Source organism: Dendropsophus ebraccatus, chromosome 4 (genome assembly GCF_027789765.1).
Source record: "Dendropsophus ebraccatus isolate aDenEbr1 chromosome 4, aDenEbr1.pat, whole genome shotgun sequence".
Lineage (NCBI taxonomy): Eukaryota > Metazoa > Chordata > Amphibia > Anura > Hylidae > Dendropsophus > Dendropsophus ebraccatus.
In genome coordinates, this window is record NC_091457.1 from 108227261 (window position 1) to 108252568 (window position 25308).

General features: G+C 40.0%; 1 protein-coding gene across 2 annotated transcripts in view; it reads right to left on the reverse strand.

Annotated features, from left to right (window-relative positions):
* The window catches only part of RAD18 (RAD18 E3 ubiquitin protein ligase), a 305725-nt gene that overhangs the window by 230855 nt on the left and 49562 nt on the right, over positions 1-25308 (reverse strand). For both annotated transcript variants that reach the window (XM_069968715.1, XM_069968716.1), the window contains one exon: positions 23349-23419. In XM_069968715.1, coding sequence (XP_069824816.1) covers positions 23349-23419 — 71 coding nt within the window. The remainder of the gene's footprint in view (positions 1-23348; positions 23420-25308) is intronic.

The window sequence follows — 25308 nt, forward strand, 5'->3', positions numbered from 1 at the left end:
AAGAAATGAAGAGCTTTGCTTAGCTTCTGCTGTAAATTCGCTCATCCCTACTCCTAATAAAACGCAAAATTTAATAGGAGGGGTTAACCAAATATACTCAAGTCACTGACATATAGAGATATATATATATATATAAATATATAGATTATATATATATATATATATATATATATATATATATATATATATATATATATATATATATATATATATAAAATGTTCATAAATATAGGTTACACCTTATTTGTAAAGAACACAGGTAATGTCGGACAATATGTCCTTTAGCAGTCTGTCTTAATCTGTGTAAACTTCTTCAGAAACACATGACAGAACCATGATGACAGGCAGCCTTACCCTGCATCGGTCTCTAAAAGGACATCTGGATAGATTCCATTACCTTTTTGATAAATAGTTGAGGATAATGGGAAGGCATGATTAAATTATAAATGGTTTGACCAAGTCATTACACTTAATCAGAAGCCAATAAAGTGCTTAGGATTTAGAGTTCAACTCCCCAACCTAATATTCAGCATGAACATGTTTTGGTCTTATATGGATTTATGCCACATACCAAATGTTTACTGATAAAGCTTATTAAGAACATCTGCACTGAATGTGCTCCCTCCCTGATAGCTGCAAACGGTCATTTGCAGCTAGATATTCCCATAGGGGGTCAAAGGGTATAAATCAGGCGGGCTACTCAGACAACATCCTAAAGAGTGGCCCATGGCAAAACTGGATGGCACATAGTTTCATGCAAGAGGGTGAAAGTATACTCAGAAATTCCCCATGTGTGTCTGACAGGCTCCTATTAGAAGCCAGGACATAGGCTAAAATTATGCCCTGCGACAGTATCATCATCAAGATGTCAGGATCTTACTTAGTAAGAGATGTTATTCTCCATTTCATTTCTTTTAATTTTTAAAGGGTATGGTCATCATATTTAATGTTTTTATTATATCATTTTTGAAAACCTAACAACACTGTAATATGTACAGTGATAATATTTTAAGTCCATGTGTTAAGTGTAAATGGTGACAATGTGCAGATGTTACCTGGTTTAGTAGTATAAAGTTATTCTGACCTTGTTGTTGTGGAAATCAAATTGATATGTCCCCAGATTAACCCAAAGGGGTTACTATTAATACAATGAGGGTTGTCTATACACTGATACGGTCAAGGAGCTGATGAGACTTTTACGCCATTGCTGGTAGATTTTGTTCGAGGGAACATTTGGGGCCCACAACACACTAATTTGCAGAATATTAGATCAGACATTTGCAGACAGAAAGCCAGCATGTAGCCTCCACAAAGCTGGCACTCAGTCCTACAAAGCTGTAGGAGGTACGCTACATGCACAAAAAATACAGACAGACACCAATGATGCCGGGGCCATAAAGCTTTTAATGAACTCTGCAGGATATAAAGTTTGTCACTCGTAAACAAGAGGCAGGTCTGCCGGTCTAAATACCCCAGCATAAATATGCAGTACAAAGATCATGTAACCCCAGTGGAGAAAAAGGAAAAATTGGTTTGTGTGCATTAACTTCCAGCCTGTTTAATTCCGCCTAGAATTCTGTAGCAGACGGTGGGATGGCTTGTATAACAGCAAATAATGTCTGCAGTTGTCCTGCGCTTCCTGCAGGGATCCATCATATTAGATTAGATTTACATTTCATAGACAGAGCTTTGCAAGGTGACATTCATGGAAGATAATTCCATTTTATCATCCTGTAAAGGTGTGTTTCATATGCAGAGATGGTAAAACATTGCTTTATTGATTTGTCAGCCTTACTGCGAAGATAACAAATGGGGCACCAAAAAATTCTTGCAGTAGATATAAGGTTTTGGTCTTAAAGTGGTTATATCGCAGATTAGAAAAAATATGGCTACTTTCATGCAAAACCACCAACACACCTGTCCTTAGGTTGTGTAGGGTATTACAATTAAGCTACAATCATTTTAATGGATCCAAGCTGCAAAACTTAACTCCAAACAAAAACACAGGAGAAATGCTGGGAGAAACTGAATTTTTTTCAAAGTCTGGACAGGACGATTATATAATGCAAGCAGATTACATTAAAAGGGGCGGGTAAATTTACTAAAGAGCGCCTGCTACTGAAAATACAAAAACATACTTTAGATACATACAAAGCCAATTACTGTCGGCGGACTTATTGAGAACAGAGCAGACCAAGCAAAAGCACAGATGGCTTAAATGTAACCCTCCCCATCTAATAGACTTGTTTAGTGGGAGAATAGTCAGTAACATGAAATGCAACATAAATCCAAAAAGCATCTGGGCCAGTGGGGACAGCCATTCACACACACTGTCATAATGGCGGACATTTTTAGCGGACAGACGTCATTTAACAGCAAACAACGCCGTTATTTCAGAAAACTATGGCTACTGGTTTGAAATAATGGCCGTCAATAAAAAATGGCATTCATTATAACGCTGTGTTGACATAGGTTGAATAGGAAAGGGTTTCCAGCAGCTTCTTCCTTTCCATCTCTAAAACTTTTCTATCCAAAAAGAGAGAACCTGATGACACCACAAACTGATCGACAGGCAGAAGATATATCTGAACCAAGCCTTAGAGCAGCAATGATGTAGCTGCAACAAGCTCATGAAACACATCCTGTTATCAGACAGATTTTTATAGTACACATTAGATCCTGTGGGTGTACAATGGTTAAGTGATGTTTACAGATTTAGAGAGAGTTCACTGTCACTACAGAACTAAATACTGGCCTTACAGAAGGGCTCCTTCCTATAAAAAAAAAAGACCACAAGCACTTTTAACCCCAAAACTTTATTACTGTGCAATGATGATAATCAGAGCAGAGACCCATGGAGATGAACTTGAACTACTCTACAGAAAGCTTTCCTCCTCCAGTCTTAAGTGGACTTTAGGCGACCTTAACACTTGACCTTAGGTGATGGAACCTCTCAGCTCTGTCAGATACACAGAAAAAAAAAGACCAGAGCAATTCACAGCAGACAAAACTATTGCCCTTTTTAAAGAGGCAATCATATCTCAACTATGGCTTCAGGTGGACAATATATAATACTGCAGACGAACTTTCCATTAACCCCTTAAGGACCAGGACAATTTTCAATTTAGCGTTTTCGTTTTTTTTCCTCCTCGTCTTCCAAGAGCCATAACTCTTATTTTTCCAGCTACAAGGCCGTGTAAGGGTTTGTTTATTTTCAGGAACAGGTGTACTTTGTAAAGGCGCCTTTTGATCTATCATACCTAGTATGACAGAAACCCCAAAATATTTATGGGGTGAAATTGGGGGAAAAAATTACAATTCTGCAAATTGGGGGCTCCGTGTTTATGTAATGCACTTTACAGTACAACTGACATTTTAGCCTTCTTCTATAGGTCAGTCTGAATACAGAGATATGCATTTTGCATAGTTTTTCTAATGTTTTACTATTTTTATTAACAGTAAAACTTTTTTTTTGCACATAGGTGGGATTACAATGGCCCTTTTTTTTAACTCTTATAGCGGTTCTATTTTTTCACGTACGAGGCTGTATGGGGTGCCATTTTTTGTGCCATGATCTCTAGTTTTTATTAATACCATATTTGTGTAGATGAGAAGTGTTGATCAATTTTTATTCAAATTTAACATTGTAATGAAAATAAATCAGTCCTGGCGTTTTTTTTTACAGCTTTTTGTTTACGCCATTCACCGTGCGGGAACAATATTGATTCATCTTATTAGATCAGACGATTTTATTTATAAAATGGGAAAGGGGGGTGATTAAAACTTTTATTGGGGGAGGGGCTATGGTGTGTTTTTTTAAAAACTTAAATTTTTTACACTTTTTACACATTTTTTTTACACTTTTTATGTCCCCTTAGCATTGATCAGTGTCATCTGCTATCATTGCATAGAGCCTGTCTGTGCAGACTCTATACAGTGATCGACAATCTGACTGCAGGGAGGAAGGTCAGATACTCTGGCAGTCAGATACAATGATCAAAACCCCCGCAGTCAGGCTGCGGGGGTCCCGATCGGTCAGTGACAGGAGCAAAGCGGAATTTTTATTAAAGTATTGTATTGCCCCCCCAAAAGTTATACAAATCACCAATATACACTTATTACGGGATATGCCTATGAAGTGTTTTTTTTTTCCCTGCACTAACTACTGCATCAAGGCTTCACTTCCTGGATAACATGGTGATGTCATGAGCAGACTCCTAGAGCTGTAACTGCTGGAGAGGATGATGGCAGAGGGATTCTCAGTGTCCCTCCAGTGCCCTGTGTCCCTCAGTGTCCCTCTGCCATCATCCGCTCCAGCAGCCACAGCCCACACAGCTCTGGGAGTTGGGTCGTGACATCACCATTTTATCCAGGAAGTGATGCAGTTACAAATGCAGGGAAAAAAACACTTTATAAGCACTTCCCATAATAAGTGTATATTGGTAATTTATATAAGTTTTGGGTGGGGCAATACAATACTTTAATAAACATTTTCGCCGGATTGCTCCTTTAACTATTTCTACATATTGCCCCTTAATATTTATTTATATAGCACCAACAAATTCTGCAGCATTTTACAATTATGAGGGTGCAAACATTGACAATCAGACATTACAGAGATACACATATAACCATCAACTAAAACAGAAAAAGAGAGGTCACTATCGGGTGTCTCGCTGGACCAGGTACCGGGAGCTGCGAGATACACGATTACCAGAAGGACCACAAGTCCGGTAACAACTGTGGTTAGTAAGACCACTAGTCCATTAACTGTGAAAAAGCTGTAAGCAGTAACGCTATCTGCAATACACTAAACTAATGCATTTTGCAACACACTGAACTAACGCTATTTGCAACATACTGGCCAGTACCTAGCGGCTTTATTGACTTTTTCATTCATTCATTCTTTTTAATCCCGTACTGATACGGTATTTTTTATGATGTTTTAGAATTAAGATTTTCATTCATTTATTTATATGTTACTAAGCACATGTTATTGTTATTTTTATATTAAAAGAGTTTCTATGTTCTCTCCGTGTTTGCGTGGGTTTCCTCCGGGTACTCCGGTTTCCTCCCACACCCAAAAACTAACATTAAATATAAAAAAAAAAAAAAAAAAAATAGTTATATTTAAAGGTTGGGACTGATTGTGGTCTAAAGGACTAAATATTCTGTATTTTTTCACTATTGATCTCTCGCCCGTTTCTAGGTAAGGGCTTTTTTAGTTTCACCTCGACCCAATTAGTTACTGAGACTGTGAGCTGCACCTATTTACTCCTTTTCCTATCTGTATTCTGTTCATCAGGCCGCAGGGCTTTGAAGTATGCTCCGCTCTCTGTCACTCCTCCCGGGGTGCAGGAAAAAGATGGATTCAGTCCTGGGAAACTGGAAGAAGCCTAGAGGTAGATTCGCTCATCTCTACTGCAATTTAATAGCTGGAAAAATTAAAAAAGAAAAAAAAAAAAAGTAGCTGCTTCAGGCTGCAGATTCACAAATGCATTCAGAATGCAACTGAAACAAGTATCCAGTAACTTACCAGTAGAGGACCCCAAAACCCCTGTGACCCAAGTTAGACAATTTAAAGGCAATACTACCAAATACTAACAATGTTATATAAACTTCTGGGAATGTGATCTGGTTTGGACGAACCCAAGCACACAAGGTTTGCTCATTTCCAAACAACTGTCAAAAAATAATATAGCTAAAGTATATAAGAACTTATGATTTCCGCTGCATATATAGTCGATAATTTGATTCAAACAAGCCAAAATCAAGGGGGGGGGGGGGGGGGGAGCACAACTACTAGATTTTAAACCAAAGGGCAGCTATAGCTATGGAATGCTTACTCACTAGCCTTTAGCATAGATAAGGAATGTACAATATTACCTTGATTTAAAAACTCTGAAAACTATGTTGCTTAGAGTGCTGGCACTCCTGGTATGCAGTTGTTCTGAGTTAAGTGCATTCCCTGCACGGAATCAGTACTAATACATACAACCAGTGGGCTGAGCATACCACTGTGTTTGCAAGCAAGGTTTACTGTGGATTTATGGACAGAAGAAAGAATGTGGCACAGCTCCTCACTGCTTGTATTCTCTATTCATTTCAAGAATTGTGATAATCCTCTAAAAGGAATCAGTAAATTAGAGTAAATTCATCATCAGGTATCCCTCATACAGCTCAGTGAATGTGGTAAGCCGCCGCTGTGAACCAGACAATGACCGATAGCTCCAGGGTACAATGCACTTCTCCGCTTTGATAGAAAGTGATGTATTGACTGAACGTGGGTAGTATTTAAATCTCTTTAGAAACAGACCATCGTCTCATTAATAAAATCATAGAAAAGCTAAACTGAGCCAACCTATCTATACAAGAGCCTATTCATTTTTTTCTCATAATGGATGTAGGCTTTAGCTATCTAACATTTATTGAGAAGCGTGGGTCCAGACCAGAGCAGAACATAATACCATGGACTGAAGTCATTCACAGAGATTACGTTACTAAAAATGCTATGCAGCACATCCGCAAGATGAATGCTGATTAATCTTACTGAGGACACCGGCAGCTACTGCAATCCCATCTGGCCACTGAAAAGGAAACTATTCCTATTCTTGGAAGCAATGTCTGATAACTGCTGTCCCTCATGTGAAGACTAGACATCAAGCCTTGTTTTAGACATCAAAGTGTACAGAACTTGCAAAAGTTCACAGACCCCCAACCCAGAACAAAGTCACAACAGTGCATAGTAACATAAGTTAAAGGGATTATCCCAACATTAAAACTTATCCCCTTATCCACATGATACAAGCATCTGATTGGTGCAATAAGTACAATATTATGGGACAGACCTCTTGCCAGAACTTTTTGCTGATCGCGGTCTTTCAACATGTTTAATAATTTTCCATGAGTTGTGTAATAAAAGAGGCAAGGCCAACAGCTTTTTAACCCCTTAAGGTCAAAGCCAATTTTCATTTTTGCGCTTTTGCTTTTTCCATTTTATGTTTAAAAGTCCATAGCGCTTGCATTTTTTCACCTAGAGACTTATTTGAGTGCTTATTTTTTGCGAAACCAATTGTACTTTGCAATGAAGGGCATTATTTTTCCATAACATATGCTGCGAAAAAGGAAAAAAATCATTTGCGCAGTCAAATTGAAAAATAAAACTAATTTGTTTTGATTTCGGGGAGTTTTGTATTTACGCCGTCCGTCCTATGGTAAAACTGACTTTTCTTTTATCTGATGGCTTGTAAAAAAGTCAAACCATTGTTAACAAATATATGTTCCTTAAAATGGCTCCATTCCCATGCTTATAGCGCTTTTATCCTTTGGTCTATGGGGCTGTTTGAGGTGTCATTTTTTGCGCCATGATGTGTTCTTTCTATCGGTACCTTGATTGCGCATATACAACTTTTTGATCACTTTTTATTAAATTTTTTCTGGATTTGATGCGACCAAAAATTCACAATTTTGCACTTTGGAATTTTTTTGCGCTGACGCAGTTTACCGTGCGAGATCAGGAATGTGATTAATTAATAGTTCAGGCGATAACGTGCGCGGCGATACCAAATATATTTATTTATTTGTTTATTTAATAATTTATATTTATAAAATGGGAAAAGGGGGGTGATTTGGACTTTTATTAGGAGAGGGGATTTTTTTTTAGTAATAAAAACACTTTTTTTTTTTACATAAACTAGAAGCCCCCCTAGGGGACTTGTACATACAAAGCACTGATCTCTCAGAGATAAATGCTGTGTATATACACAGCAAAGATCCATCAGATCAGTCATAGATTGCTATGGCCTGCTGCAGGCCATAGCAATCTATTGCCGAGCCGGGATCAGCGTCATTCCGACGCTGAGGCCTGGCCCGGGCAGAAGAACGGATCTCCCCCCGCGATCGCATCGCGGGGGGGAGATCCGTGCCACTAGACACCAGGGATGTTGTGCATAAAGCACTTCAATGCAGCTGTCAGGTTTGACAGCTATATTGAAGTGCTTAATTCGGGTCCCGTTGCCGCGCTGGCTAATAGAGGCACTGCCCGGCTGCAGATTGCAGCCGGGATCGGTGCCGTTCAGAGCGGGGTCCCGGCGGGATCCCGCTCTGAACACCCCCAGCGGCACCATGACGTACCAGGTACATCATGGGTCGCTAAGGGATTAAAGGGTAAGGCTATATGGAGATTGCTAGCGATGTTCGGGCAGACACAATTGCACAATTATTAAGCCATGTAATAGGCTAGGTGAGCGAGTGCCGATCTAGCAGATGGGCGCTTGCGTACAGCCTGTCAGGCCATTCCAAAAAAGAGCCTCTGCTGCTTTTCATATCCTGTTATCTATACACTGGTGTCACCTTTCACTGTAATCCTGTCTATGATAAGAAGGACACTGCTGGAAAGTGATCCGTATAGTACAGGAAGTCACAGCTCAATATTAGGCCTAAAGGCCAGAATAAAAACTGCAGTAAATTTTGAATTTTCTTATAGGCAGTAAAACAGAAAACTAAAGACATTTTTTTTAAATGTTATAATACGTTTAAAGGCGTATTTCCCTCAAGCATAACTTTTGATATGTTGCTGCCCATTGTGAGGCTAACAATTCATTGCATACTTGTTATGGTGCTTGAAAAAGCAATATATTGTAATCCGTATTCTACCGCTTCTGCTTCTTCCAGCTATTCTTCTGCGATTAATACAGCCCGAACAGCTTTTCGCAGAGACTCCTTTCAAATTGCATTACGAAGCCCTCGGCAGTGACAGGTGTGCTATCTAGTTTTTGTTTCAATCAGATTTGTCGTTTTAAAGAAATTTACGTTCATAGACCCCTAATTTCCCATAGGAAATAATGGCCCAAGGGAAATAATGGCCACACTGTAAACGCTAACAGCCAATCACAGCACATACACACAGCACCAATAGAAATTCTAAGGTCTTGTTAGTCAATTTATCACAACATCCACACAGTCACGTGTCCACTATTGGCCTATAGAAGATGTAGAAGATGGAAGGTCCATAATGATTTTGTCTCACTGACATGAGTAAGATTGTCATGGTAACCGAGCAATGTTCTTTACCATTAAAAGTAGCAGACGTCAGTCAGTGAAGTAGCAGAGCTGATAACGGCATGACAGCAGAGGAGAGTCAGTGATGTAGCAGAAGAGAGTAAGTGAAGTAGCACAGCTGATAACTGCATGACACAGCAGAAGAGTCAGTGATGTAGCAGAAGAGAGCACTAAAGTTGCCCTTCAAAGGGTGGCACCTAAGTCACTTTTAAAGGACAGTACATAAGCTGGTCTTAAAAAAGGGACATGCATCTGAATCCTTTATGCAGCCTCATCCCTGGTGTCTAGTGGGGTAGATCGTACTTTTCCAGTAATAATGGTACGATACAATCTGAAGAGTAACAAACTTCTTGCAGCCATAAGGATTAAAACATACTAATAAATCAGTGACTTCTGAGAACTGCTTGTGGTGGTATAAAGTGAATCTGACCTCTGATTTGCTGTGCAGACACCTTTCCTCTGACCTCCCTACCTTCTGTTAACTCTGACATCTAAGTGGTTTTCCTTAGTGCATTTACTTCCCTACAGTGGAGACAGCTTTCGAATAATGAGGGGAAGATTTCCAAACAAATTTCAGCAAGGCTTTTAGAGATGTCAGAACTAACACAAATCTCTCCACTGTGAAAATAGAAAGTGTCAAAAATGGTTTGTCTAAAGCCATTTTTAGTTTGCCTGGTCTTCTTCTTCATATATTGGTGCACAATCTTTTGAAAATATGATGCATTATGGAAGACTGCTTTACACACCTTACATGGTGGCATCCACGAGGATGCAAAATATTTAAAAATCTGAAGTAAAATTCATCCACCACTTCAAAAAGTGGTGGGTGAATTTTACTTCAGATTTTTGAATATCAAAAAAGACATATTTAACCCCTTAACAACCAAGGGTGTAAATGTACGCCCCCTGGCATCGATAAGGGCGTTCAGAGGGGGGCCACGCGTGAATAAATGCAAGCACTAAGGCCCTTTAAGCACAAGGTGGGTCTCTAGGTGAAAAAAATGCAAGCGCTATGGCCCATTAAGCACAAGGGAAAAAAAAAAAAAAAAGAAGAGCAAAAATGGAAATTGGCCAGGTCCTTAAGGGGTTAAGATTCCTCTATTGGGAATGGAAAGTGTTCAGACACTGTTTCTGCATAGCCTCAGAGTATATTCCATCCAGAGATTCCTGCCAACATCTCACATTCTTTTCATGGCCTACATTCCCAGTGGAGCCAGCCTTATAAAATACACTGTGAAGCACTGCAAGGCAAACCCTTGTAACTATGTAACTATTACCACCACCCAGTACAAGTAAAAAAAAAAAACAAAAAAAAAAACAGTATAACATCCTAAGATGGTATATGTCTACAATTTTCTGGTAATAACTTTATTACAAGTCCTTGAGTCATCTGTTTCTGATTTTTTATTTATTTATTTTTGAAACTCTTAGTACATTGTTATCTCCCAGGCTCCATAATGATCTGTTATTGACATATATGCACAATGAAAATGACGGTGAAGACATGCATCAAACTGATTGGTTGTCAAAGTGATATGACAGTAGCAGGAGAAGCTTGACAAATAGGTTACCAGTATGAGATAGCTTGATTGACAGAATGTGTGTCAGAAACGGAAGGTAGAATTAGAGGAGAGCATAAACATCTGAGTTTTCACCCAGGGATATAGAGGCTCAAATCAAACATAAGAACCCACCTATGGACACCATAGGGAGGTTTCCAAACTATGAGCCATAAAGGAGACGAACTAAGTAGCTGCAGCCCTTGTTTTCTTGAGCTCGTGCTATTCTTACATAGACAGTCAATTATCTGGAGAAGTTATATTGGTGTCTACATTAATGGACATCCTTTTCCAGATAAATTAAATACAATGGCAGAAGAGCAAATTTACAGTAGGAACAAAGCGAATTGCCTCATTATAGTCCCTGGAAAAGCATTATATTGTAGTCGTTTTTCTTTCTTCTAGCTAATTTTCTGCAGTTACAGCCCAAACCGCTTTGCACGCAGACTCCGTTCAAGGAGTGGTGCTGTTTACGGAAGTGGCCATGTTTTTCTAAAACTAAATATATCCCACCTACTTTGGGGTGCTTCTCCAATTTACATATGCACTTTATGTGTACCCATGTTCACACATGTAAGGCTTTGTGCATATATGCTTAGAATTCTCACTGTGTGGTCTGTGATACCATTCAGACCGATGCCACCCCCTCCCGTATCCACACTGTACTACCAATGTAAAAGGCATGCGCTGATGATGTTATTGGACCCCCTTGAGTATTTCAGTTAGAAACATACTGGAGAACATTACCAACATAGGACAGCTCAGTTCTTCTATCATTTTGACTCCTGGCTATTACTAAGAGTGGTATTACTTGGGCCGATGGGGGCTCAATAATACCTGTAAACAAGCGCCGATCTGCTAGATCGGCACTCATTTACTGGGCCTATTACACGACCCGATAATCGTTACCAATGTCCTTGCAGTCCTTGCTTAAACTATATACTTTACCTATCCATGCTCCAGGGCTGCTCCTGCGGTCCGCTTCTCCTCGGATCCCGCGGCCTGTGATCTGACAGGCCGCTCTGAAGCTAGAGTGCGCGGGACCTGGGGAGAAGAGGACCGCAGGAGGAGCCCTGGAGCATGGATAGGTAAAGTATATAGTTTAAGCAAGGACTGCAAGGACATCGGTAACGATTATCGGGCCGTGTAATAGGAGCGTGGATAGGTAAAGTATATTGTCAGTCACCGGTCACACACCACTATTACACTGATTCGGCAGATTATCCTTACGTGTAATAGTACCCTAACTAGTCCTACTTGACCCTTGCATACCATGCCTGGTCCTATAGGAATTCTCTGGAGACAATCCTCACCTACGTTCTTGAAAATGTTCCAGCTACTGGCCACACTCAGTTCAGTGCTTTTGGTTCCAGACCCTGGTGTTCTGCTGGTATCTGTGCTATTGCTCTTTTCCTAACGCCTGTACTCCGGAGCCTGGTTCCAGTCATGTAAATTCTCTATTACAGAAGAAATCATAGCAGCCTAAAGTGTGCAGAAGAATAAAATCTTTTTATCGAAACATCAACAAACATTGGTTTTGGCCGCTGAAACATCAGCTTCTCAAAAGATGTGGACAAAAAAAGTGACCAGAGCAAATTTCTGTTGCTTTCATTAAACAAGAATACATTTTTCTGCATGTACTGTGGTGACATGATTTCTATTTCTAGTTTTTGATGTCTGAGCTGGTGATCAGCGGCCTCTCCTGGTCCTTTATCTTGGTAGCCTATGAAAGGCAAAATTGGTGTATGACAGGTTACAGAGCACGCTCAGCATATGAAAGCATTTCTGTGCTGCTCCAACATTCTCCTTAAATTTTCAATATAAAAATAATTGGCTCTTAACTCCTCAGGTCACAGCAGGCCCTCAACTTTGTGGCATACGTCCATTCCTTGAATTATGACACATCAGTAGGGCCAGAAAGTAAAAACCTAAAATGATAAATCAGCAGCTCTTACGTTTCAGCAAAATATTCCCTGCCCACGAAGCTGCAGCAGATGGAAGTTTATACATTTAATCTTACAACAACCAGCTATACCATGTTATAAGGTGGATTTGTATGCAACATAGGCTCACTTTTTAAATTAGCACTACCAATCTGCACACTTTCCGTTTCAGTTTTTTTCAGCTATTTAACTCTCTTCCAAGTTAGGGTATGTGCTCACTATGGAATATCCTTTGAGTGGACAGCGGAATCCACTGGTAAAAATTCTATGAAACGGATAGAACTTTATGCCAAAGCCATCCGTCAGAATCTGCTTAAAGGCGCATATTCTGTTGTGCGCACATACCATAAGTTAACAGGCTGGGCAGAGGAAGGGGTTATGGAGGTTATCCATACACAGCACAAAGACCTGCTGCTAATCACTGAAACCAGCAATCTCATCACTTCGCACCAAGAGGTCCGTACAGTGGTGCCTTGGATTACGAGCATAATTGGTTCTGGGACCATGACTGTTAGCCAAATCACTTTTAAACTGAAGCAAATTTTCCTATAAGAAATCATTGAAATGCAGACAATTGGTTCAACATCCCAAAAATAATGATTAATAATGAAAAATGAATAATTATTTTATTCTGAACATGTAAAACAAATTAAACAAACGTTTAGAATATGGCATATTCCAAGTTACTGTACAGTATAAATCAGCTTGTGGAATATAATGTATAGATAATGCATAAAAAAATGAAAAAACAGAAGCAGTTTGTAGATACAGGATGGAACTGCAGATCCCCATAACGCAGTAGTGTAGTACAACAGGCTAGAACAGAGGAGCAGGACTGCTGTCAGCGGTCTGTGGGGTCACATGACAGCAATGTGGAAGGGGACCAATGGACCAATCAGGAAGTAAGAATCAAAGAGCTGTACAGGAGGACAGTGACAGAAACTTTTCTATATAGCAGTGTGAATGGCTAAGTGCAGGCACAATATATCAGTATAGGAGAGGATAGGAAACACAAGGCTGACAGACTGCAGGGACCACGAAGGAATGAGCAGGGCAGATTTATATAAATGCAGTGCTATCTGTCCGGGGAGAGAGGTTACAGCTATGGAGAGATTACCTCCACAGTCCTGTCCCTGATGCAAGCCCCAGCTATAAACTGATTTACACACTAACAATGATCCGAACAGTCTGTGTACAGTCTGAGGAAGTTACCTACCAATCCTGTTCCAAGCACACAACCTAATTGGTGGCGCTTGCTTCAGAAAAAAAGAGCCACTAAAAGCCAGGCAGAATTCACTTGAAGTCTTCACACGTAATCCATAGTGTGCAAATAATCTAACTGTTGCTAATTACAACCCATAAGATCTTAAGGCCATTCACTAACTAACTAACTCTGCTTTTCCACTTATGCCAGTAAGGGCCCATTTACATGCTCCGTAGATAACGGATGCTGCAGAGCGTTAAGCTACGGGCTGGCATATGAAACTCCTGGCATTATATATCATTAAGATGCTGGGAGCTCAGAATCTAATTTAATCTTCCTGCTAATGTAGAAACACAGCCATGTGGCATCCGTGATCTACGGAGCATGTAAATGCCCCCTTAGGCACATTTCCACGTGCTTATAAATACATGAAACCAAAACTGGGCACCCATGCATTCACTAACTGACACGTAACATTGCTGGGACTATTTGGCATATAAGATGGTGGCCTAACTCTTACACATTTATTATGTATACATTTCACCATCCAAAAGGCCTTTTACCCCTAACTACTAGTGATTCAAACAACACTTGTGGCTTTATAGTTTACACTTAAAAAATATTCCATTAGTTCAGTACACAATAGAGGGTTATACCAAGTCCTGCAAAGCTATGAGATTTTGCCAGCGGTGGTCTAGCAACCATTGAAAAGAAAAAAAAAAGTATGTCATGGCTACAAGCATAAAATACCAGTTAAAAAATTTGCAAAACAGGCTGGCAACATGTTTGTTATCAGACATGCGTAGTGTCAGTTTTCTATTCCAGAAAATTTGCTGTCTGTCTGTTGTCCTGGGTACAAAGTAACAGGGATTTTAAAGACAGTGGTATTATTACTATGCCAAGCTACTATGACTTTCACATAAGATTATGTCAATGATAAAGATAACTGGAAAAAAAAAACACACACACACACATAAAAGGTAACATGAGGGCCTATAAAGCTTCAAATAACCCATAATGTTTTTCTTTGATCAATGATACAAGCCTTAAAAGGAGGCAAATTCTTTTATTAAAGTATTGTATTGCCCCCCAAATGTTTAAAAAATTACCAATATACACTTATTACGGGAAATGCATATAAAAGTGCTTTTTTCCCTGCACTTACTACTGCATCAAGGCTTAACTTCCTGGGTAACATGGTGATGTCACGACCAGACTCCCAAAGCTGTGTGGGCTGTGGCTGCTGGAGAGGATGATGGCAGAGGGATGCTCAGTGTCCCTCCAGTGCCCTGTGTCCCTCAGTGTCCCCCTGCCATTATCCTCTCCAGCAGCCACAGCCCACACAGCTCTGGGAATCGGGTAGTGACATCACCATTTTATTCAGGAAGTGAAGCCTTGATGCAGTAGTAAGTGCAGGGGAAAAAAAGCTCTTTACAAGCACTTTACTGGAGATTTGCATAACTTTTGGGGGGCAATGCAATTCTTAAAATAAAAATTTTCGCTGAACTTCTTTAATGCATCCAGCTGGCCAGCCTGCAGGTACAACACACATACAAGCCACCCAAAGCAACTGGAAATAGTGGAAAAGCAATAAGAGGCAGTATTGATTTCAGTTTGTTTTTATGAGTTGTTACAGGACTCGAGTGAATTGAATGAGGGTCTGTGATCTGTGTCTCTGGTGCAGGTTTTTTTTTCTCTACAGCAAAACAAATACACACAGAAAGGACAATAGAAGATAAATGGAACAGAGACAATACAAAGAAGCTCAAACACTGTTCACAAGTACAGATTACCTTCAATTTGGAAACTCAATGTTTATTCTGAATCCAGATATAAACAACAGATCAAGTTGTGGCATTTATTAATAATAAATAAAAATATTGGCTGTCAAGACTTTATCATAGGTCACTAAATAATATGGTAGTCATGAAAAACCACTATTGTGGGTATATGGAATCATAAAAAATAAATAAATAAAAGCTTAATTATTACAGACAAACAAAGATCTGGTCATATGAAATGCCTAGGGCTGCATTCCCACGTTCCGTGATCCGGACGTGGAATGCATGTACTGGAGCCCCCGCGCCCGGACAGCATCTGTAATTAGATGCTGGGAGCGGGGGAGACTGTATTCATAAGCGCCGCGCTGTAGTAACAGCACCCCGCGGCTGATTCATTACAGCGCGGCGCTTGTGAATACAGTCTCCCCCGCTCCCAGCATCTAATTACAGATGCTGTCCAGGCGCGGGGGGGGCTCCAGTACATGCATTCCACGTCCGTGATCCGTCAGGATCACGGAACGTGGGAATGCAGCCTTAGGAAGCCTATGAGACAGTACTAGTGTCCATGGAAAAGTAAGACTTTACATTTATTGGAGATCCATTCAAATTGGTGTGCACAACATAAAATAAGATTTACATGTGCCGAGCTCTGTGGCTTTTCATCATGGCTATCACAAGTGTAATATAACACCATTTTCAATGGCTTTCTGATAAATGTAAAGTTTTATTTTGTATGGACACTGGTGCTGGAGCCTCTGCTTTTTGTCTGTGCTTATCCTCAATCCAGATCAGTTAGCCAGGCACTATTCCCTCTTAGGACATCCCACTAAGCTTCAGGTGAGATTTGATTGTCTATATGCTCACTCAAGTGAAGATCCAACAACATGCTTATCATGGGCTGGGCCATCAACCTGTACCAGTACTGAGCTGCATTCGACTGACCTTATCAGCAGTAAATTACATTCTGCAACTGGAAGTTTTGATATCCATGCTTATGACCACACCGTGACAGCCATGCATGCGACCCCAATTCTGATACAATTAGGGGCTGTGTGCACATTACAATCACAGCATGGCTGTATTTAACAGTTTTCAGCGCCAATCGGGTCAGCGGACTGCATGACAGGTACGTGTTAAAAGTTTTTACTAAAACTTGGTATTGCTGGCTAGAATTCCCAAACTCACCTAACTTTTGTTCCTACCAGTAATTGTTATGCCCCTCCGATTAGGAATAAATGTTCTGAATCTGACTGCACCTCTGCTTTAAGTAACTATTCCACCCAGCCCCCTCCCCCCAATCATACCCTCTCCTCCTCTTACCCCAGAAAGGGAGTTACCTTTCTCAGATTCAATTGCAGGGATTTCTATAACATGGTTTTCATTTACTCCATTATTAAGCTAAACTGTATGAGTAAGCCATAAGGTGACAGGCAGCTAAACCCTCCCAGTAATTCATTGACAGAGGGGGCATGTCTTCTGTTCAACTTTTATTGCAGGGATAGGGCGGGTTCAGACTAGCGGAAAATGTCCGCGGAATTCAGTCAGCTGTCCGCCCGCACGAGCACACGCTTTTCCGCCGGCTCCATGACACCATTCTATGGGCCGGCATATTCCGCGATCCGCTGAAAGAAGTGACATGACACTTCAGGCGCCCAGATGTGCGGGCGGACAGCTGATGGAATTCCACTGACATTTTCCGCGAGAATTCCTCAGTCTGAACCCGCCCATAGGGTGAAACTGAGAAATAGAAAGATAATGTACTTACTAAGATGTAAACACACGTGGCAGCACATTATAACACATTACTGTGCAGGCAATACTGATAGCCATGTGACAAGCATGGTCTGTATGTAGTAACTACAAACTGTAAAGTAACATCAGAAGATGTATAAAACACATTAATCCACACCAAGATGCAGATATACATCACTGGATGACTGTATGAACCTACCAGCGATGCTCCTGTAAGCCTGGATGATGATGGCGGCTCAGGATGCAGCTGGCTCTGCATTGTTCTGAGTATAAGGGCTCCAGATAAGGTAACTGAGATAGACCAAACAATCTTTTACATACACAGTGTATGCAAATAGCCACTAGAGGGAGCAGTTACCACTTGCGTACGGATTCATTACAGCATGAATACAAGAAACAGCAATGGTAAAACATTATACAAAAGCACACATCCACTTTATATAACAAGAAGTGCTGAAGGCATGACACTAACCGTTTTGTCTGTTTTATGCAATTTTTGCTGTAATTAATTGGAATATTGAACTGCTCAGTTAACATTGAAAATGAAAAATAAATAAAATAACGGCAATGCATGAGGGACACATTAAAGTTTCACAGGGCCTTGAGAGTTTTTTATATATAAATATATGTTTAAAAACTTTAGAAATTTCCCACAGACCTGATTGTTTGGGGATTCAGTCCCCGAAAAGTCAGATCAAGCTGCGAGTTAAGTGCGCAGCCACATACTACCTAGCTATATCTAACAAATCAATGGCGGTTTTAGCTCTAAAACCCAACCAATCAAAACTTTTGATGTGTGTGCTATATAAACTACAAAAAACTACAGTGAATGCAATCCCACATGGAATTACTCAATGGTTCCAGGGGCTGAAAGGAAAGATTTCTATTATAGAACTATTTTTGTAACGTCGCTACACAGTAGAGCTTGACTGTCCTTTCTATGAGGTCAATGTTTCCCAGTTAATCCCCAGACTGCAGCTTTATGAGAACTGGGATAGTAAACATGGATTCAACAACTATAGGATAGTGATAATCATTACACAATACCCAGCAATAACTCAGGATGCTGCTCACCGTACAACGGCCCTGCCCCCAGACAATAATGAAGACTCATTAAGTTACAGGCTAATGGTACTTTTACACGGAGCGATAATTCGCCCGATCGCACAATTAACGATTTAGAATGAACAATGTTTTTTTCATAACGATCAGCGTCTACACTGAACGATACATCGTACGTAAAAATCGTTTTGCGATCGCTTAAGCCTATCTCATACATAGGTTAAATCGTTGAAAGACTGTTTACATGGAACGATAAGCAAATTTTTTGCGAACGATCGACGATTTGAAAAGTTGTTGAAAGATCAAAATAAACGATTTCTCGCTCGTTGCTTGATCGTTCGCTGCGTTTACACGTATGATTATCGTTCGAAGTAGACTGTTATCGTGCAAATTCGAACGATAAATAGTTCCTTGTAAAAGTACCATAAGAAAGAACCTGCAGTACAACCAGCTAAATCAGAACTCCAACTCCTCAGGCCATGGCCAACAAAGAATGGAACCTATACTAAAACAAGGATGGATTTCAATTTCCCGCAATTATGTTAGTTATGTTATTTGGAATCTTTCATTTTTGTCTTTCAACATGTTAAAAAAAAAAAAAAAGTAGTTGGCAGTTTGCCAATCATTTGCATATCTGTCCGTATAATTAGTGGTTCACAGATAAAGCATGTTGTGTAGGTTGTCCTGAGGAATGACTAGCGACCATATAACAATGTGAAAACGATCATTCATGACAGTAATCAGGGAATGTAATAACCTAAATCGTTCTCTACAAAGTTATCACTAACGATCAATCGTTATAGCGAATCTTTAAACTATAATCGCTCCGTGTAATAGGGGCTTTAGGTTGATAGAACATAACATTTATTTATGATTAAACACTTCTACGCTTCCTCTGAAAATTTAATTATAAAACATTAAAGCGGCACTATCAGCAGGTTCTTCCCAGAGAACCTGCTGATATGCCGTAGTAGCTGTGTATGTCAGTAATACACAGCCATTACTTTTAGCCCTGTAAGCTAACTAGCATAAGAGCATTTAGGGCGTTGCTTGAGCCGGAGAGAATCGGTGAGCCCCGCCCACTATGCATATTCATACATGCATAGTGGGCTGTATACACAGAGGCTGTGCAGGGAAGCACGGCCAGGCACCGGACTGGCAACCAGGCCTCCCCCACCGGGGCACCCCTCCCCCCGCAGATCAAGCAATACACTACCCCTTCACCCACTCCAGGTGCTCACCGATGCTCTCTGGCTTAAGCAACGCCCTAAATGCTCTTATGCTAGTAATTTGCATAAGAGCATTTAGCATTTTTAGAAACAATGCAGGGGCGTATAGGGCTAAAAGTAGTGGCTGTGTATTACTGACATAAACAGCTACTACGGCATATCAGTGCCGCTTTAATAGATTTGTCAGCAGTTTGGAGCAGGAATTACAGCTGACAGACCTTTCCTTCAAACTAAACAGAATTTGATTCTTAAAGTGACACTGTCACCCCCTTTTTGAGCTCTAGTGAGGCCACATCTGGAATACTGAAAATGGTGAATGGTGTGAAGCTTCAAACATATAGGAAAAGACTTAAAGAGACAATCTCACCCCCTTTTTGCATTCTGACTTCTCTACACAGGTGTAAAAAGTAAATTTAACAGTTTTTACACCCTATTTTATATTATACATCATGCTGCTTGTTCAAGTAAAAAGTGATCTTTTATCAACTGCAGATTGTGCTAAGTGGGCAGGGCTTCACGACAACAGCACCACTTAGCCCCGCCCACAGCATCAACATTGGCCCGGCCCTCCATGACGTCATGGGCATATCTGCCCAATTCCTCGTCAACCATTGGAACAGGTTGGCATAAAGGTCTAGGCCTATGTGCAGGTGACGTCACGGAGGGGCTGGGCTAAGTGGCGCTGTTGCAGTGAAGCCCATGACAATGTGTGGAACCTGTAAGTGCAGTAAACTAATACAACTGTCAAATCCCCCTTGGTGTCTGAGGCACTGTGGCTGGTAGGAGTTTATCGCCTTGTTATACCTCATCAATCTGAGCCACGAGCTCAAACCAGGATCTTACAGGAAGATTTCATTTGTTTGCAGAGAGCAAACAAATTAGATTATGTGGCAATCTGCATAATTCGCTATGTAAATGTACAGATGCTTAACCTCAAAATAAAATGCAATCAAAATAAATGGTTTAGCTGTGCCCAAAGCTCTGCATACTTCATACAAACGGATTCATATTATACAGAGAAGGTTTCCAAAAAACAACAATGAAAATTAAGAGATACATTAAAAAGTTTGGATGATGAGAAGCAGAATGATTCGGCATTAGATTTGATTGCTCTGTTCAAATTTGGTCTCATTATTCTGGATTGAAAAGTCACAAACCTAGTTAAGGATTGAAGTTTCATGCAGACTTTTTTTTCCATAAAAATTATTATGACTGGCAGTAGACTGTAAAGTCTCCCTCTACAAGAAAAACTGTTTATGGCATATGATTGATGGGCAAATATTGAGGTGTAATGGTCTAGTCAGCCTAGTGGGTACAAAGCTTACCGGATGCTGCTGTCAGACTATGCAGCAACTAAGATGAATGTCTTGTGACTGTCAGAAAGCTGCCACATCCGCTTTTGTGTTTTGTGTTGCAGTAATTTTTGGTACACAGGATTTGTACCAGCTTACAGACCCTTCCCTGATGGCGGAGGAGAAGAGGATGCCGGATTTCAGCTGCCTGATCCTTTTGCTCCCAGAATAAATGGCTCTCATAGGTGTCTGGCTGTGTTTTTTCTCCCTTCCCATTCAGAACACATGCTTAGCCAAGCATGCATGTGTATGGAGAGACAATTATCTTAAAATGCCAATACACAATATGGCCACATGTTCATCTGTTAAGCAATGTAAGAAGCGCTGTCTAGAGATGAGCGAACCTGGAGCATGCTCGAGTCGATCCGAACTAGAACTTTTGGCATTTGATTAGCGGTGACTGCTGAACTTGGATAAAGCCCTAAGGCTATGTAGAAAACATGGATATAGTCATTGGCTGTATCCATGTTTTTCAGACAACCTTAGGGCTTTATCCAAGTTCTGCAGCCCCAGCTAATCAAATACCGAACGTTTGGGTTCGGATGGACTCCAGCATGCTCGAGGTTCGCTCAACTCTAGCTCTGTCAGAAAGCTCTGGAGATGGCTTATATATCAGAGAACATAAGGGCTGGGCAGTTAAAATGCAATATGCCTGATCCTTCACCCCACCAATGTCATCTTTCAGGAAGGTCAGCAGGACCCAATGCACAGTAGAAGTAGTTAAGGCAATTTTTAACTAAAAAGATTATGGGCACCTTTATGTGTATACGATGTAAGGCCACCCTAAAGAGGATGGCCATCTTTCTCTCCGATGACACCATCAAGAATTAATAAAGCTGCTGGTCATGCACCAACCCGCTGCGCCATTTACAACTAATTGATCAGGGTACCGATCTAGACTAGGGGGCTGGCTGGGGTACAAGTAATATTAAATTAAAGCACTTGTATATATTGGACTCACACTACATGCCCATTCCCTGTAACAAGCAATGATATATGAAGCGGTGGAGTGAGGAGCATGTCCTGGAATTATCTTCTGTTTTGCACATGCCATGCTTGTTTTCACAAATGCCTGAATATAGGTAAAAAGAAAACATAAGGAAAATGATAACGATAGTGACAAGCCCTGTAGGTATCCCCAACACGTACTACGGTATGGGATAAAAGATGGATTAATCCCATACCGTAGTACATGATGGGCATACGTTGAGGGCTGGTCAGTATCTTTATCATTGTCCTTTTATATATATATATATATATATATATATATATATATATATATATATATATATATTTGCATTTTGATTAGTGCATTCTTTCCAGGTACCAAATTATCCTCTCTCAGACTTTTAGTGAGCTGCACCTACTATCTCTTCTGCCTACAAATGAAAATATAATATATAGAAATAATATATATACATACATAATATAAAAAAATCATCAATCCACATCTCTTCATCTTTATCATGCAGTATTCAGACACCACACCGGCTACACATTACCGTGGAAAATAACAAAACAAAAAAAAATGGTAATGGTCCTGGCACTCTACAAATGTTAAAATACAAAAATACTTTATTTCACAATAATTTATATCACAAGATAAAAACTTGCCTGCTGCGTCGGACCAATGCGTTTCACCCACATGTGCACCTAATCGTGCTCTACCAGATGGTCCCAGCAGCACATACTAAAACCAACTGACAGCCAATCAGAAAATACAATACATAATTAAGCGATATACAGTACATGTTCCAATCGGCTGTAAGTTGGTTTTAGTGCTGCAGAGACCGTCCGGTAGACCATGATTAAGAGCACATGCGCACAAAACACGTTGGTCAGACGCAGCAGCCAAGTTTTTATCTTATAATGAAATATAAAAATAATTTATTTTAACCTTTTTTGTGGAGTGCCAGGACCATTACCATTTCTTCTTGAATCAACGGAAAGCCACCGTTTGATCCGTGCACCCTTCCTAAACAAGAAACTGAAGATCATGCCCAAGCTGAGCTGACTTTCACCACTTATGTTTCTGTTTGCACATCACTGTGCCTGTGGCTAGATCACCAAGAGAAAAAAGCTGTGCAGGGGGAAGAGGAAGGATGAGAGTTTATTTATGGGATGACAATACTTTTGGACCACTGGAAGCTATGCTGGAAATGTTTTACTGCATACACATGTATGTTTCACTGTTTTTAAGTATATTGCACATTAAACAGTCTGAATCAGCCTTTACCTCCTTCACTAAAGAGGTTTAAGGCTTCCTTCTAGCCCACAAAAGATTATACATTTACCCAGTCAAACAAGATAAGAACTGAAAATAAAAAAACAATACTCCACATTATTTTAAGTATTTATTTTTTACATCAGACCAAGAAGCACAGGAGGGAAGGGAGAAAGACGTACCTGGCACTGACAAATGTTCTCACCAGATCATCCAATAGTCGGTTATTCCGTAAATCAGACTCTGTGACAGCCTGAAAAAGGGACACAACAATGAGTAAAGATACAAAAGATACAATCTGAACTCTATTAAAAATAAATAAATACTTTCTGTAGACATTGCTGCACTTTATTGACCTTAGCTGCCACTGCACCGTCTACACTATAGATCCAATACAGTGGTGCCTTGGATTAAGAGCATAACTTGTTCCGGGACTGGTCTTGTAATCCAAATCCACTCTTAAACCAAATTTTTGCCATTAGAAACCATAGAGATGCAGACAATTTGTTCCACACCCCAAAAATAATGATTATTCTGAACATTGAAAAAAAAATGAAAGAACCATTCAGAAACAGCAGAATATATGATACTATAAGTTAATGTACAGTAATTGAGAGGATGGGAAACACAAGGGCTGACAGAGACTGCAGGGAGCATGAAGGAATGAGCAGGGCAGACTGGGCACATAAATGCAGCACTCTTTGTACGGGGAGAGGGGGGTTACAGGTATGGAGAGATGACCCCCCCCCCACAGTCCTGTCCCCTGATGTAAGCCCCAGCCTGAAGTGGGTCTGCTACAGTGCTGCGTACCACGCTTTGCAGACCATACCCCTCCTCCACTCGCGCTCCCACCTAGTACAGGGAGCTCTTAAACCAAAGCAATGCTCTTAACCAAGTCACAATTTTGAAAAACTGTGAGCTCTTAAACCAAAACGCTCTTAAACGAAGTTACTCTTAAACCAAGGTACCACTGTGTGTATGTATATATATTTATTTTATATACCAGGAGTAAGGGACGATATGGGAAATTGAATCTCTGCCCTGGGTACAGGAGAGAATAGCTACACCTCTGCAGCTAATATTCTTCTAATGTGTTAGCTTTATAGTGTATGCCAACTAGTATCATTTATACGTCAGTCCGATTGGGCCAGTAATGTGGGATCACAGTCTAGTACTATTCATGGGTTGTTGTCTGTATTTAAAAATAAACGGCCATGTCCTGCTAACATTTCTTTTAAAGTTATGCTATATAACCAGTAGTAGGATAAGTAATATGGACCTGTCTGGTTATTAAGAAAAGAAACATCTCTTGTGTAATGAGATTATGTTTTTAAGGTAACGCACACAGACACAGCAGTAATAGACATATACAAAAGGTTGGGTTTTATGCTGTTTTGGTCAAGTGTCATGGGATTTTAAAGGAATAAACTCATTTTTCCAATCTAGTACTCAGTCATTCTACTGCCTCTAGAGACAAGAAAATAATGCTCTGCTCAAATTGTACACAGCCGTACAAGCCTATTACACAATGCATTTGGAATGTCTTCAGACGCTTGCACTTTTTTCATTTTTTGGTTTCTTGTGGCTTTGTGCTCAAATAAAAACATTTTCTCACGTTATTCTGCATTCAAGTCCCCAAAATAAGAATGTAAAACAAAATGTTTGCAATTTTTGTTCAATTTATTAAAAAGGTAAAACTAAGATATTGCATTGATCATTTTACTGAGTACTTTAAAGGAAATGGGTTATCAAAAAATAGCCTATTGTTTACATCATGGTTTTTATGTTAAGCAATGAGCTTCATAGGATTTGGTGACTTTTTATTTTTAATTTACATTTTCAATTGTACTGTGTATTTTACAATCATGAAATCTTTCAGTATGTATTTTGGCCACTAGGCTTAAAACTACACTGAACTAACATATGTAGGAAACTTGTAAAGGACTTTGCAGCAGTAGAAAAAAAGGTGTACTTGATTTACTTGTAGGTAATCCAACTGAAAAAAACAAATCTACCACTGCTTTATCAATCTATTAAAAATACTTTCTTAGCGGGATGTGAAGCTACTGTATTTTCTAAATGGGAAGAATTACTTTGTGGCGGGGACATAAGTTCTAAAATACTGATGGGTTTAAAATGTAT